Source organism: Idiotropiscis lumnitzeri, chromosome 9, assembly GCF_059441095.1.
Source record: "Idiotropiscis lumnitzeri isolate Australia: NSW breed Sydney's pygmy pipehorse chromosome 9, RoL_Ilum_1.0, whole genome shotgun sequence".
In the NCBI taxonomy this organism is placed as follows: domain Eukaryota; kingdom Metazoa; phylum Chordata; class Actinopteri; order Syngnathiformes; family Syngnathidae; genus Idiotropiscis; species Idiotropiscis lumnitzeri.
In genome coordinates, this window is record NC_142399.1 from 4,908,390 (window position 1) to 4,923,505 (window position 15,116).

General features: G+C 40.2%; 1 protein-coding gene across 25 annotated transcripts in view; it reads right to left on the reverse strand.

The window, feature by feature from the left end:
* LOC148329949 (calcium-activated potassium channel subunit alpha-1a) overlaps positions 1 to 15,116 on the reverse strand; it is a 135,087-nt gene that overhangs the window by 49,023 nt on the left and 70,948 nt on the right. For 24 of the 25 annotated variants that reach the window (XM_088304617.1, XM_088304615.1, XM_088304602.1 and 21 more), the window contains 6 exons: positions 14,082 to 14,175; positions 12,438 to 12,549; positions 5,269 to 5,344; positions 4,822 to 4,897; positions 3,849 to 4,019; positions 2,111 to 2,202 (listed from right to left, as the gene is read on the reverse strand). In XM_088304617.1, coding sequence (XP_088160743.1) covers positions 2,111 to 2,202; positions 3,849 to 4,019; positions 4,822 to 4,897; positions 5,269 to 5,344; positions 12,438 to 12,549; positions 14,082 to 14,175 — 621 coding nt within the window. Of the gene's footprint in view, positions 1 to 2,110; positions 2,203 to 3,848; positions 4,020 to 4,821; positions 4,898 to 5,268; positions 5,345 to 6,790; positions 7,134 to 12,437; positions 12,550 to 14,081; positions 14,176 to 15,116 lie in introns of those variants that run through there. The other variant, XM_088304614.1, reaches the window with a different exon arrangement.

A 15,116-nucleotide genomic window follows, 5' to 3' on the forward strand; every position in this document is an offset into this window, starting at 1 on the left:
GTTTTGACAAGGGCTTCTCTCAGCACCCATTTGTGAGTCCGGGCTGAAGTTCCTCGCCAAACATAACATTTCATCAATCTTGCGCCGCTGACAGGCGAACGCGGTTGAACAAAGGCTTTTCTTTCTTTTCTCTGGCATCTTTCGATTCTAACATCTGACTCGCTGGATTATTTCCCAATTGAACGGAGATTGGACAAGAGGAGACGAGGCAGCATCGCCGAAGACGCCCAAAAAAAAAAATCTGCTCGCTGAATATCAATGAAGTTTGAGCCACGAGGAAAAGGAGCACAACATTGTACAGCGTCACATGCGGACTCTCAGCTGGGAGAGGCCCGGGAGACAATCAGCAGCGGACAAACAGAGGAACCCGGCAAGCACTGAGAACCAAGCAGGGTCAAAAAACAAAAACAAAAAAAAAAGCAAGCCAAAAGCATTCGCGAGCCTCCAAATGGGAGCGAGGCGAACCGGCATTCAAGGGTGTGGGAGCTGACTGAAGAACAGGGCCAGAGTGGTGTCGGGCGTCGATGATGTCATGGGGCGAGCGGTGACGGACAACAGGAAGGTGGCTTTTTCACAGTGCATGAAGAAGCCACGAGTCTGCGGGTCGTTGGGGAGGACATGCCAGAAATGATGCAGCTGAACCATTCGCGAGCCCACAAAAAGCATGCAAGCCAAATGAAATCAGAAGAGGAAATGGATCATTGATGAAACTCCAGCAGACCACCAATGCAAATTCATTTGCAGATTATTTGTTTAAGATTGAATCCATTGTAGGGTTTCATGACTATTTATGTTTCCTTTTATTGTTCTTAAAATGTTTGTACTGATAGCTGGAACTGAAACACAGGATACATCCAAACACTGCACAACAAAATCAACACAAGATTAACAATGGTAGTCATGAAAGCTTTTTTTTTTTGTCCAAAACCAAATGAAACAACCAATGTTTTCAAGCAGCCAAGAAAGAAAAGAACAGCACACAAATGACTTGAGGAGTGTTGCGGCCACAGTGAAAAAGGAATTTAGAATGAAATCACGAGAATAATAATTTCATTTCGGGAGGAAAAATGGTGCAATATTGTGAAAAAAAAAGTTGGAATATTTAAAAACATGAAAACAGCAATCACAAATTTGACTATTAAATTTTCTTAGGACCTATCCTCACCTATATGATGACTTATCCACCTAACATTTTTTTTGTGCTCTGTCACTGCTGAGCCATATATATATATATATATATATATATATATGTATAGATATTTTTTTCTTTATTTATATATTTATATACTTTTTTTTTTATATTTTACTTTATATATATATATATATATATATATTTTTTTTTTTTTTTTCAACAAAAATAAAGAGTCAAATAAATAAATAAATGACTATTAAATTAAATTAATTGTTGCAAATGTTGATTGTCCACGTCATCAACATTTTTCAACTAATCTTGGCAGCCCACTTGTATACAGTCAATAAATACTTGTGGGAGCATCAATTTGTTCCAGGGCTTAGCATGCTATCATCTAACAACTTTCCGACTGCCGGTCTCAGACTTTTGCATTTTACACTTGGGTGCTAATTTTGACATTCACTCATTAAAATTGCCTTTATTTCAAACTTTTTTTCCTCGTAACGTTCTTTTCAGTGTGGCCTTCGGATGAGCTCAGAGTGCAAAAGAGTGAACAGAGAAGAAGATGGCAAAGAGCAAAGAGCATAAAGATGCATGAACATGTGAGTCGTCATGGCCGAGGTCTCCAGTCACGCTGTGTGACTTGTTGCTACCATTGTTTGTTTGCTCTAAAAAGTGATATAACACCCCCCCCCCCGGTGATTGTTACACAAAATGGGGGTTGGGGTTGGGGGGTCGGGGGGGTAGGCGCCCTTGAGTCACACAACCACACCTTGTCTGCGTTCCAACTTACTTTCGGCCTCGTGTCGAGTTATAACTCCCTCCGTATTTCTTCCGATTAAGGATGAGAGCAGCAATTTCTGGCACGTAGCGAGCAAACATGGCCTACATGCATGGAACAGAAAAAATAGAACAAAAGGCATGCAGAGAGGGTTCCACCGCACACAGAACAACAGCAGAACCGTCTGGAATACTTACTTTCTCCCATTAACCGCACTATAGGAACCACCATATTTCTTGCGGTTTCCTATTAACTCTATGATTTCAGGGACGTAGCTGGCAAACATGGCCTAAGGAGAAGATAGAAGACAGAAGCAGAAGCTAAAAAAGAGACTAGAGAGCGAGCGCTGGGGTGTGCGTGATCCCACATTTCTCCAAAGGAGAGAAATATGACTTTGCTTTTGAAATCCAGAAGCTCTCCATTGCGTTTACGGAGACGTGAGCTATTTTTCATTTTGGCTTTTTGGGGCAATTTCATCACAGCAGGTTTACTTTGAGTCTGTGATCAGTGCAATGCAAGAATGTTAATATAATAAAAAAACCTATGTGCCATGTTTTGTCCAACAAACACAGATGATCGGGTAGGTTGATTTGAATAGGCCCTCCTGATGCCCCGTAGCGGCAAAACACATTGACACTCATTTGTCGGGGTTTGGAGAATGAGCTGAATGCATTTTGCGGACGCCTCGTTGACGCGACGTTTATTCATGGACGTTTTCAGTTCAACATTTCAAGGGGAGTCCGATACGATCCCCGGCTTGGAAAATCATTTCCAGGTTGGAGTCATTATTCCGACCGGGCCGATGATAGAAAGCAACTTAAGGTGCAAGCCGAAAGCTTTTCAGAGCTCTCAGCGCTGAAGGGGGGAACAAAAAATTATATACAAGCTATCACCGCAGCCGTGCTCACACAGTTGCCTGGCTCGATCTCTTTTTTTTTTTTAAGCAACAAGATGCAATATTATTCTGTGATGCACCCGCATATTTATTAGAGAGTTACACATATTTGCAGGTCAGCATTCGCAAATTTGCTGATTTGGGGGGGAATCTATCCGCGATTAAAAAAAAAAAAAAAAAACTCGTCAAAGCATTCGCTGACAGCGACAAAGTAATAAAAGTTTTACTTGAGTACGATCTTGCGCAATCTTAGTTTCAGTAGTGTTTTTGTCTGTCTATGCGATATATTGTTTTGTTGGTAATATTTTATTATTATTATTTGTATTATTATTATTATTATTTGTATTATTATTATTATTATTATTATTGTGCGTAAATTATTCCGCTACTTCCTCTGTTTGTTCCTGCTTCAAGCTTGCTGTTTTTTTTTTCAAATTTTACATGAGAGAAAAATTCCCATATTATAATTTATGCTACATTTATTTTGCTCTTCTTGTCCAAATTGCCTTTGTTGCAGCAAAGCATTGGATATGATCTAATCTCTAGTATGCGGCCTAAATGCACCTCTCTCTTATTATTATCATTAAGGTGACCCGAATGTACTAGAAAAAAACTTGAGGGGAGGCTGCTGTTGCTATGGTAACAGTCAGGCCGGCCTAAGCCTCATCTCCCTGCCCCTGTGTTTGTTGGAATTGTGGGAAGGGACACAAGAGGGAGGGTGTCCTGAAACCGCAACTGTGAATATTAGCAATATCATTATCAAATAGCGCAAAGTGAGACATCCAGAAAGGGAAGGGGAGAAAGGAGCACAGAGTAATTACGATGCACAAGAGACATGAGGCTAAAGGGAAGGAAACAACTACACAAACGTTTTCTCATATTGGAATGTTAAGAAAGTAGCACGTTAGCATCTTTTCCTTCACATCATCATCAAGACTATGAAGCATATTGGAAAAGGGCAGACAGGATTTAAGGTAAGAAATTAGAGGGAAGGGAATAAATCGAGGAACGTGGGAGGTTGGATTAAAATCGGATTTTACCAAACCACCGAGGATGAAGAAGACCATGAACAGGCGACCCAAGGTGGTTTTTGCATAGACATCCCCGTAGCCCACTGTGGACATGGTCACCATCAGTAAGTAGACACATTCCCAATAAGAAAGTGACTGGAAGTTTTGGAAGTTTTCCCAAGGATCCCCTGAGTTTTCCACCTAGGATAAAAGGAGGCAAGACAGAATTTGTAAACATGTCTGAGCACAAAGTCGTCTAATCAAGTTGATTATTTCGAAGAGGGAGTGGGCTGGCTTTCATCTTTGGCTGGGGCAAAGTCTTTTCGCTACACTGAGCTTAGACTACCACCTAGTGGTCATACTCGTTATTGCAGCAGTACTGAGGAAATAGATCGTAAATGTACATGTGTAAATGTGTCTTTTTTGGGGGGGGAATCTAGTCCACAGAATGTTCCAGAACTAATGTAAATCATATGCCACAACACCCCCGAATGAACAGTATGTAATTACTAAAATACTTTTTTATGTTTCTGTTGCCAGTAAGTAGAAGCTCTTTAACTGAAATTACATTTTTATTGGGCATTTGAAATATTCCACATAAAAGCACGTCATGATGGATAGCCTCTTCTGTTTCTTTATGACGACATAAATTTGACATAAAATTACAAAAGCACACCCTGATGTGTTTGATGCAACCAAAAACTCGCCAGTATGACATAATGTATGAATTGCTCAAAAACTATTATTAAATGTGCGTGTGCGTGCGCGTGTGTTGTCTTAAAACATTCCAGTTTGTCAATTTGTTGGTTTTATTCCTCTGTATAAATTATCATGCTAACCAGGCGAGAAAGGTCTTGAGGTCAAACTTGCTGAAATATTATACGACACGTACGATTATGCACGGATGATTTGGCGCTCTCGTGTGCGCGCGTCGGGGTTGCTCTCGCGGTGGCGGTGTTAATTAATCACAGGACCACAGTGGATGTCATTTCTGTCCACTTACCAAATGTATGAATCCTGCAGCGGTGAGCCATGTGCTTATGAAGATGGAACACAGGTTCACCAGCTTGATGGAATTGCTGACGAGAACAATCGCAAAAGACAACAACTCATAAAGATGTTCACGGGACGTTGCGAAAGTGCCGATGATGTACTCTCATTTTGTACAAACTTCAACAATCAATATTTGGCTGGTTGATTCATTCTCAGCTAGTTTGTTGTCTATCGAAGCGCAAAATGACATCAGCTTTCGGAAGACCTCTGCTATGGTTCCTCTAGGCTGCATTATTCTGCTAAATCCCAACATATTGGCGAGGGAACAGGAGTTCAGAATATTCCGAGAGAGATTTTCTCATTACATGTAGTAAGTAGTATGTGTGACAAAATAGTCATTGATTATTTGATTCATTTTTATGATAGTTGTTATATGTGCTTGTGAGGCGAACGTTACCTTGTTTTCAAGATATTCAAAAACTGTAAGATTTCCGAGAACTGTATCAATCTTAGCGCCCTCAGGAATCTTAAACCTGTGAGACAGAGAGAAGGGAAAATAAGGAGAGAATATAAAATGTAGTTTATACAAAAACACTTCGCTGCACTCTGTATGATATCCTGATACCTTTCTGCGTCTTAAAATGGTTTAGTTCTCATGAGTCTCGATCTGGACCGCAGAGCAGCTCACCTCGGGATTATGATGCAACACCTATCTCGTTGCTATTTTAATAACATGAGTAATCCCCCGATAAGAGCGCGCGATTGTGTCCCAACTCTATTTGTGCGTAATGGGAGAAAATGCACCACAAACAATTAACACCAAAATTACAACACGAGCCCAGAAGCTTATCGAGAAACACATTTTGCAATAACAATAATTCAATCCGTGAGCAGTGATGAATGGGCCCTGGAAGAGAGGACTCGATGAGCGCATGTAAAGGTCGAAGGGCATCGTCGCATCAGCAGCACTTCAATCAAACCGGAACGTCATTTTCAGCATGTTCTCCGCATACATAATGACAAAAAATAAATAAATCACTTTTGTTTTTGTGGTAGAAATTTGTCAGTCGATGAAAAAAGTGTGCAATGGCCAAAATAAGCTTAAAATGGCCACTTTGAACTTCTAAAAATGTCTGCAGTTTAGCATCACCCATCTGGTGCTGTCATTTAAGTTGGAACAAATTTAATATAAATGATTTATTTTTATTTTTATGACAACAATTTGTGCTCATAAAAAATGTTTTTCTTTATATCTTTAAGTTGGGGGGGCAATAAAAAGAGCAACAGTTCTGTAAATTCTCATTTCCTTGTGAAATAAAGCAAATACAATTTTCACAACAGCAAAACTTAAAATATTCATCTGAATTATCCATTAAAATTTTAAATAAATAAAATAAAATAAAATAAAATTGTTGGCCTTGGAATTTTGAGTTCACTCACCTTTTTTTTATTTTACTAACTTTTTTTTGTTGTTTTTTTTTAAGTAGCACCAGAACAAAATCTTTGGGACACGTTTGCTTTGGCCACTTTAATTCCAAACAATATATTCCTTGGGCCTGATTTACAAAGATCCCAAATAGCAGGCGCAAAATTTAGCAAGATCATGCTAACAAATTGCATACACTCTTGGCAGCACGTGTAAAAGTGGTTAAGACCGTTGTATTTAAAAGATGGTTTTGCTCGTTAGGTAGTGCTGATGGTTTTCACGAAGGAACATCTTGGGACTCGACGTGATGGAATGGGAAGTGTCAGAGGAAGAGGTCCGATAATTTCTGGGGAGAATCCAGCAGCAAAAAACGCCATGTTTTGTTTTATTTAACTCGTCCCAAGTGAATAACAATTGAATTAATGTAAGCATTCTACGTAAAATTTGGGGCAGCACACCTGAAAAACTTGTTGAGAGGAGTTTGTCATAAGTGATATTGCATGACTCCTTCTTTCAACTGGCTCCTGTTTAAAGAATAACGGAATATTTTTACCCCAGTTGAAGAGGCAGCGAAAAAAATGGAACGTTCCCGTCTGCCTTTCCTGCGCCGCAAGTGCACGGTGGCTCGGCTTCACTCGGTAGCCATTCTGGAAAAGATCGCTACAAGATTTCTTCCTTCGAGGCGTCTCCTGGAACCGCTCCAAATGAACCTCGCTGAGAGTGCGTCGGTACACGAGCAGCTTTGGCGGTATCATCTCTTTCCGGGGGAAGTTCTATTCTTAAAGGATTCCCAGACTGATGTCTTCAAAGCGATACATGAAGAAGCAAGAAGGTTAAAAGATCCAAATGAGATGGCGTCTTTAAAGGAGCGGCCAATGCCTCCGTGCGATTGTGTCCCTCCAAGCCAAATATCATCTCATATTATAAATATTTTTTTTTTTTCATTTCGTTACAATGATTTTAATCCCAACCACCCAAAGAGTTTCACCTTTCATCATCAACCTTCATAATTCATTGTTCCCATCAGCAAACGCTGCTTTGCCGAAAATCCTTTTTCAATCATGAAAAATGAACTTTGCCGGGGGGATTAACGACAACGAAAACAACACACGGCAACATTTCGGAACAACGAGATGAACTAACTCAGACGGTCTTCAGCATTATTTTTTGCACCAGGGGCAAATTCAAATACAGTATTAGTTGTACATTTTTTGACGCATCACCTCAGGGCAAAATATCCTGCTCAAGTTTTACCTCCACGGGGCCTCGCCAATCAAGTCTGGTACTCGTGGGCAGAACTAAACCTGTAAGCGAGAAGTTTTGGACAATTGTTCCTTTGAGAAGGATATAAGAAAGATGCCTGGAAAGCTGAGTCAGTGTTGACGCTTTTGTTCGACAGTTCCATTTTACAGGAGAAGGATTATATTTGAGAACCAAAGAAAAGGCCTTTAAATTAAAAGATATTTTGTATTTAATGATTTGACATTAATTTCAAGAGACTACTTAAGTAAATATCCATTAGAGACTTCGTCGAAGTCGAAAAAATGTGCGATTAATAAATTATTTATTATAATAATTATAATAATAAATTATAATAATAATAATAAATTATAATAATAATAATAAATTATATATATATATATATTATAATTATCATATCATCTCATTATCACAAGTAAAGTCTGGAAAAAAAAAATCTCAATGAATTTCCGGTGCCTCTGAAAACACGTGCTCTCGTATGAGGAAAATCTCTTTGCCACACACGCCAAAGCCTCTTGTACACGCGGGGGTCGAACACACGTGTCAGATGGCCAGATGCTCATTGAAAAAAAAGAGGCTTTTCCGTAGGCTTCATTGAGGCTTTGCAAGCTCGAGCGCATGTTCTGGCACGGGCCGGCACACCCGGCCGGGTCTTTTATCAATCAGCAGTCTGCAGGATGCTTCATCTGGGATTATAGCCTGCTCGGATTAGATGATGCCATGCTCGACACAAACTCACAGTCGTTTATATTGAAATGGCGGAAATCTGCACCGCATCACCTTTCTGATTTCAGCATCCACAAGTCCATCACAAAATTCATCACCCCCCCCCCCCCCCACCGAGGCTTCTCCAGGACTATGTACGCTATGCTATGTAAGGCATCCGATTATTAAATGATTCTAAAATTAATTCATTCACTGCCATTGACGAGTATAGAAGCCAAAAAGTACATTCTTTTAATCTGGTTTGGCAGTGAAGGCGTTAACCTAACATGCTTGTTTTGGAATGTGGGAGGAAGCGAGAGTACCGTGAGGAACATGTAATAAATGATGATGTAGCTAGTTTCTAAAACAAGGCTTCCTCCAGTAAGATTAGGTTTCATGTAAATTGGTTTGTCAAACCTAAATGTACATCAGGGCTTGCTGCTAGCTAGTAGAGGTACTTAATCTCCATATACACTCCTGGGCATGCAGAACGTCAACAAGCAGTTGCACAAAAGCACCACTTGGGGGCAGTAGTAGGTTGCACGATGACAGCCCGTGCATCCATGACAAGAGCTGCTTGAACCAACACGGCTCAATAAGAGCATGATAAATTCATTGATTCTATTCACAGAATCCAAAAGTGAGAATTAAAGGTGGACTAGCTATAGAGAGTTAGCATATGCTAATCCCGTCGCTCTCTTGGGAGCGATGCCAATATAAATCAGTTAAAGGGGGATTCATTTCTGCATGGTCTCATTCATTAGCCGCACATCTCTATTCCGCTCCATTGCCACTTCACAAGAGGCTGTGCAGAGAAGACAACTTGACATGCACGTAGTGTCTTGTTTGTTCTGGGGCACGGTGGGCTGGACGTCATGAGGACTCTGGGAGGTGCTGTCATTAGAATGCAGAACATTTGCTGGGGTGTGAAGCCCATGGAAAGGAAAAGGACGCATGGGGAATGCAATGCAGGACATTGCTTTAAAGCTCCCTTTGGCTTCCCCGAATGGGATACAATACTGTAAAGTAGAGTAGACACGTCAGTAAATGAATGGGGCAGGAATTATATTTTCATGAATTATTATTATTGACTAGCAAAGCATTACACCCGAATTTCAGTGGAATTTGGTATTTAGTTTTGACTTTTGTTATATAAAAAAAAAAAAGGTTTTATTCTGTTGAAAATTGTTCATTTTAGATTAGTTTTTTTTAATTAGTTTTAGCATTAGTTTTTTTAATATATGGAATATTTTTCAAGTGCAAGATGAAAAAGAATATTGCATAATAAAGTAAATTAAAGTACAATTTGGAAAAAACTCTCTGACCTTCCTTTTTCTGTACGGGCGAGCAGCAATACCGAAATAAATACATTTAAAGACGTTGCAAGGCGACTATTCATAAACAAGGCAACTCAATGTTGCTCAAAGCAACTCAAAGCATTTGCAACACAACAGTTGGATACATTCATAAAGCAAAGACAACTAAAGTATCTTATTAAAATTACTGAAAAAACGTACATTGACGATATTTACGGTCTGGAAAGAAAAAACAATTTTTAATTTGGATTTAGGGGTTAATGCTTGAGATTCGTCCTCCAGTATTCCAGTTGCATGTAACACAACAGCTAAATGACACTCCCAATAATTTATCATTATTTAATACATTTTTAAATGAACCCCGAAAGCTCATGTATGATATCAATAAGAAGAAAGACAAAAACTAAGGACAATTCTGCTGTAGTTATAGTTTTATAAACACAAGCGCTAGTTTCTGTCATTTTATTTCATGAACAAAAATGTTTATTCAACCTTAGCTTTGTCGTTATTTGTTATTTTTTGCTGACCATAATGACGCTGTTTAAGGTTCCACGGCATGTGATTAATTTGCGATTATTCATCCGGCACACGAGGCTGCATTATACAATGCATGACCTGTATAATAATCCCGACTCCTGTCCAAACTCATCACGGCGTGAATATCAACGGTGACTGCGACTGGCTGATTAGTATTCGGGAAGCTTTTTGCCAGCCCGTTCGGCCACGCAACATGCGCCGGCAGATATGCATGTTAATTTCATAAGCAACGGTTTATGAACCCCTTGGCATGTGGGGAAATATTACCCCCAGTAAACACACACTTAGCTCACATGCCACCAGGAGTTTTCTTACAATCTCCTTGCCACCGTTATAGATGTCCAACATGAGATATATGAAACAGATATTCAAGCCATAAATCTCTTTCGTCATAAATCTGACACTTTCACAATTTCACTCATCTTCGGTCCTGTTTTGCGCAACAACTGCAGTGACGTGCCAACGCTATCAATTCCAGGCTCCGATATAGGACATTAAAAAAAAAAAGAGTCACAGGTAATTACACCGTACTGAATGTCAAGCAGAAGCCAGACGGCCATTTCACCGTATTTCATCATTCTCATCAAGGGCCCCGTTGCGGTGATTTTCTGAGGAGGAGACGAGGACATCTTGCATCATGAGCACCGAGAACCGGATTACTTGACCATCTCTAATTCATTACACCACTTGAACTCCTGGTGGGATTTATTAGCCACGGTGGGGCACCTCCAGAAACCCTCAACACCTCATATCTCGGCTTCATAATTACGCAGTGATTTGGGGATTCAGGCGGCCACAATTTTTTGTGCAGACACAGATTTATAATCACATATTTTCTAATACAGTGGCGGGGTCACTTAGTTGAACGTCAGAGAGGAAGCTAGCATAGGAGTCAAGCATTTATTAAAGGAGGTCTTTATATTTCCTCACATGGTGGCCACAGGTATTCATTTGCTGTCGGTAAGGAGGAAGGCTTTTATTTAGGGTGAGGTATAAAAAAACACAATTTTATTCTCCAGTATACGGAAACAGCATGCTGAATTAGTGGCTAAGTGTGGGCATAATTGCAGAAAAAGTATGAGGCATCTCGTAAGACAAAAGCTTTGATTTCGAGAGGACGCATTAAGATAAATAAATAAATTAATGGATGAATTAATTAATTCAATAAATAAATTAAATTAATACATTAAAAAAAAAAAATTCAAAAAAAAATGTGATCAAATGCTGTAGAACATTGGTGTCAAACTCAAGGCCCGGGGGCCAGATCCGGCCCGCGACATCATTTTATGTGGCCCGCGAAGGCATATCATGCATGACTTCATGTTTCTTGCAAATTGCAAATGGCCGTCAATTTTAAAAAAAGCATTTTTTTGTTTGTAACCAATCTCTAATTTAAAATGAATTGAATTGTAGTTAAACATTTTCCTGGATTCCGATTTTATAAAACTAGTTCTCCATCAGATTGTTGTGTAAAAGTAATAATAATACGATGAAGATGATGATTTATATTGTTTCTCTGTCTTAATAGCCCACCCAGCGAAACCAAAAACCGCGAGAAAAATGAGTTTGACACCCCTGCTGTAGAAGCTAGACGGTTTATTTACTCAATTGCAAGGTACAAAACATAGTACGAGTAAACGAAGAAAATACTTTTAAATGAATAATGCCTCATAGAGTATATCTATTTATTTATTCTTGTGGGTATTTCTACAACGCCCCATTAAACGCAGCGCCGTGGAACCACATGATTGCACTTTCGAGAAGAGCGTCTTGTATTGTGATAGCATCATCGCCAAGATAAGTCTCTGTTTGTGTTTGGCCAAGGTCCTGAGGTAGCAGTATTATTCACGGTATTACAAGCAGAGTAGCTGTGCACCCGAGCAAGACAGAGAGCCTTTATACCGCAGTGTAATTTAGGTCACAATACTCTGAACTCGCAGATAAAAGTAGGCCGTTATGTAATACAGGTTAGGGTGTTTTCCAGACTGCTCATGCAAGACTGACCCTTCTTGTGTGTGTGTGTGGATGAGGAACTAACGCTTGGGTTTTTTTTTTTTGGTGAATTTATCGCAGTGATGGGTCACTCTGAGCTATTTCAGGTGCAACGTCTAAACAAGACGCACACACACAAGCAAAGTCACTCTCCTCCCCTATTAGACACTCTGCTGTGCTGTGCTCCTTGAAATATCAGAGGAGATTTCCTGTCACTTTCCATGACAAGGGAAAGACGATTGCAGCCCCGGAGCCAGGGAGCCTCAGAGACACACTTGCGGTCATCGCGAAATAGAGAAAGAAGGGTGGGGGGGTGGGGCGATAGTCAGTGATGAAAAAGTCTTGTGTGGAGGGGAAAATCATTTTCGGACGGGAGCGCCGATGACTCACCGAGCCAGCTTCTGTTCAAGTAGACGGAGACGAAGACGGGAGGAACAGTGAAGAAGTCGACCACCGAGTTGACCTCCAACCAGAACCACAGCTTGTCATTGGCTGCTATAAACTGAGAGAATGTCAAGAGAGGGAAGTGAAAATCAGAAAGAGAAACACCTCCGTACGTGGACAACAACTTGCTCGGTGACTCCACTCTTGCATCACCCTACTTGCTGATTCATGCCCCGTGGTTGGGGGCACAAGGAGCTTATGAGTTGATTTAGTCATTTGTTAGGATGTCAGACTCGCCCGCAAGACTTTGCTGGGATGACAGCAACGTAGAACAGAGCTCATTTGATCGAGGCTTGAGCATAAAAAAAAAAGGAAATTGCGAGTTTGATACGGCAATACTTAAGACGGAGTAAATTGAATTCAGAAATGGGTGCAGGGTTCGATTCCGGCTACGGGCTTCCTGAGTGGAGATTGCAGGTTCTCCCCGTGCCTGCGTGGGTTTTCTCCGGGTACTCCGGTTTCCTTACATTCCAAAAACATGCAAAGTAGCTTGATCGAACACTAAATTGTTCCCAGGTATGAGGTTGTTCGTCTATGTGGATCAGATTGGCTGGCAACCCGTTCAGGGTGTACCCCGCCTACTGCCCAAAGACAGCTGGGATAGGCTCCAGCACCCCGGCGACCCTCGTGAGGAGAAGTGGGAGAGATAATAAATGGATGGATTTTTGAAGCTACTAGAGATGAATTGTGGAGATATCACTTTAAACGTTTTTTCCCGCCTTTTTTTCTTTTTTTTTTGATCCGGGTTTAAAACGTGTAATTAGCTAAACCTACATCCCGAAAACGCATCTTTCCTTTGGAGAGTCCACTTTTGAGCGCCTTTTTGTCAGCCATAAGCACACAAAGAGAAGGTGTAAGACCCAGGGGATAAAAAAAATGTCTGACATGACAGCCAGTGCGTGGAGAGGGGATTCGTGCCTCGTTGTAGCAACGTGGAAAAAGCCCAGCAACAAATCAGTGGGATATATTCCAGCCACCGGCGCTTTTAAGGAGATATATTTCCGTGGTTCAAACAAATGGGTATGTGTAGGCATAACAAAGATGCTAGCCAAAATCTTTTCCAAGTTGTGGCGTGGTTTCAATATTCCGTGGACACACGAGCACACTGCCTGAGAGGGGAGAGAATTTTCATGCTATTTTTAATCAAGAAAATTTGCAATCAAGGCAAGTTCATTTTTTATGGTATTTATAAAATGCCGCCCACACGTGTAACGGAAAAACGATCAAATTTAAATTCAGTAAACCCGGCTAGCTAGCGAGCCAGTCTGCGGCTTGCTAGCTAGCGGCTAACATTTAGCAGTAGACCAACACGACCAGTCCTTATTGAAGCTGATCCTTTTTTTTTTTTTTGGTATCCATCCATTATCTGAACCGTTTATCCCCACGATGGTCGAATTATTGTTATCTAATTTGTTTTTATTATTCTTGTCGCTATTATTATTGCCTCCTCCCACCCCATGCTCGCAACATATTTTTTGGAGGCGTACGTTTCGCCGATAAGTTTCAGTCAAGTGTAAAAGCAAATCGAGTGGAAGTTTAGTCCATTAAAAAATATTTGGAAACCAACACAAAGTGGCATGTGTTGCTTACCCGCAGACCAAAATAAAGGAGGAAGAAGACATTGAAGGCCATGTCGATCTGTAACGTGAAGTCTTGGTAGAAGTTCTGGCAGGATTCTATAGGGCTGAAAAAGAGAAAAGAGATCGAAACATTACTCAAAGGACACCCGTGAATTGATGATGATGGCGTTCTATTTTTATTTTTTTTTTCCCTTATCCGACAGAGACGCAATCTCAGGATGAGTAATATGGGTGGAATCAATATCACCATATTAAAAACAATCTTATATAAGACGCTTCTGTTTGTGTGTTTGGTCCTCCATCACAAGAAAGTCAAATGGGTCTCCAGCCAAAGTAATCGAGATTTCCTTGCAAGCTCTTATTCAGGGGAACAACGATGTACTGTATTTCCTCAACTGCTGGGTCGGCGTCGATATTTATCGCAAGTACTGAGACATTTATTTGAAAAATGCAATTCAGATTTGCATTTGGTGCATGGCTGTGATATCATGTTGATGTCTTCATTGTATGCAAGATTAAAAAAAAAAAAAAAAGTGATTTCTTTCTTTTCAACAAGACTCCAAGCTTTGTGGGATACTTTGGCTATACATTGGATTTTTATTTATTTATTTTTTCCAATTTCTGCCGTTATGATCACACGAAATGACAAACATTAGAATACCATTCGGCAAGAAAGACGTCATTTCCAATCAACGGAAACTCTTCTTTAGAAAGATAATGTGGTAATAGATTTTGACTGATGTTTGTTGGTTCGTTTGTTAGCACTTCCCTTTATTTTGAAGTCTGATTGAGGTGTTTGTGTTTTTTTAATTATACAAATCGACAAACGTGATTAACTCATATACTGCCATTGACGGTTAAAGACGTCAATGATTTTTTTTTTTTTTTTTTTTTTAAACTAGCTGGTGGTTGGATGAGTTAAAAAGGGAGGCACAATCGTTACCATAACGCAACTTCATCTTTCATATTGCGCTGGGAACTTCAACATTCTGATGTGCTGATGTTTTGGCTCGCAACAATTGCATTTTGTTTGTCTGTTACATTG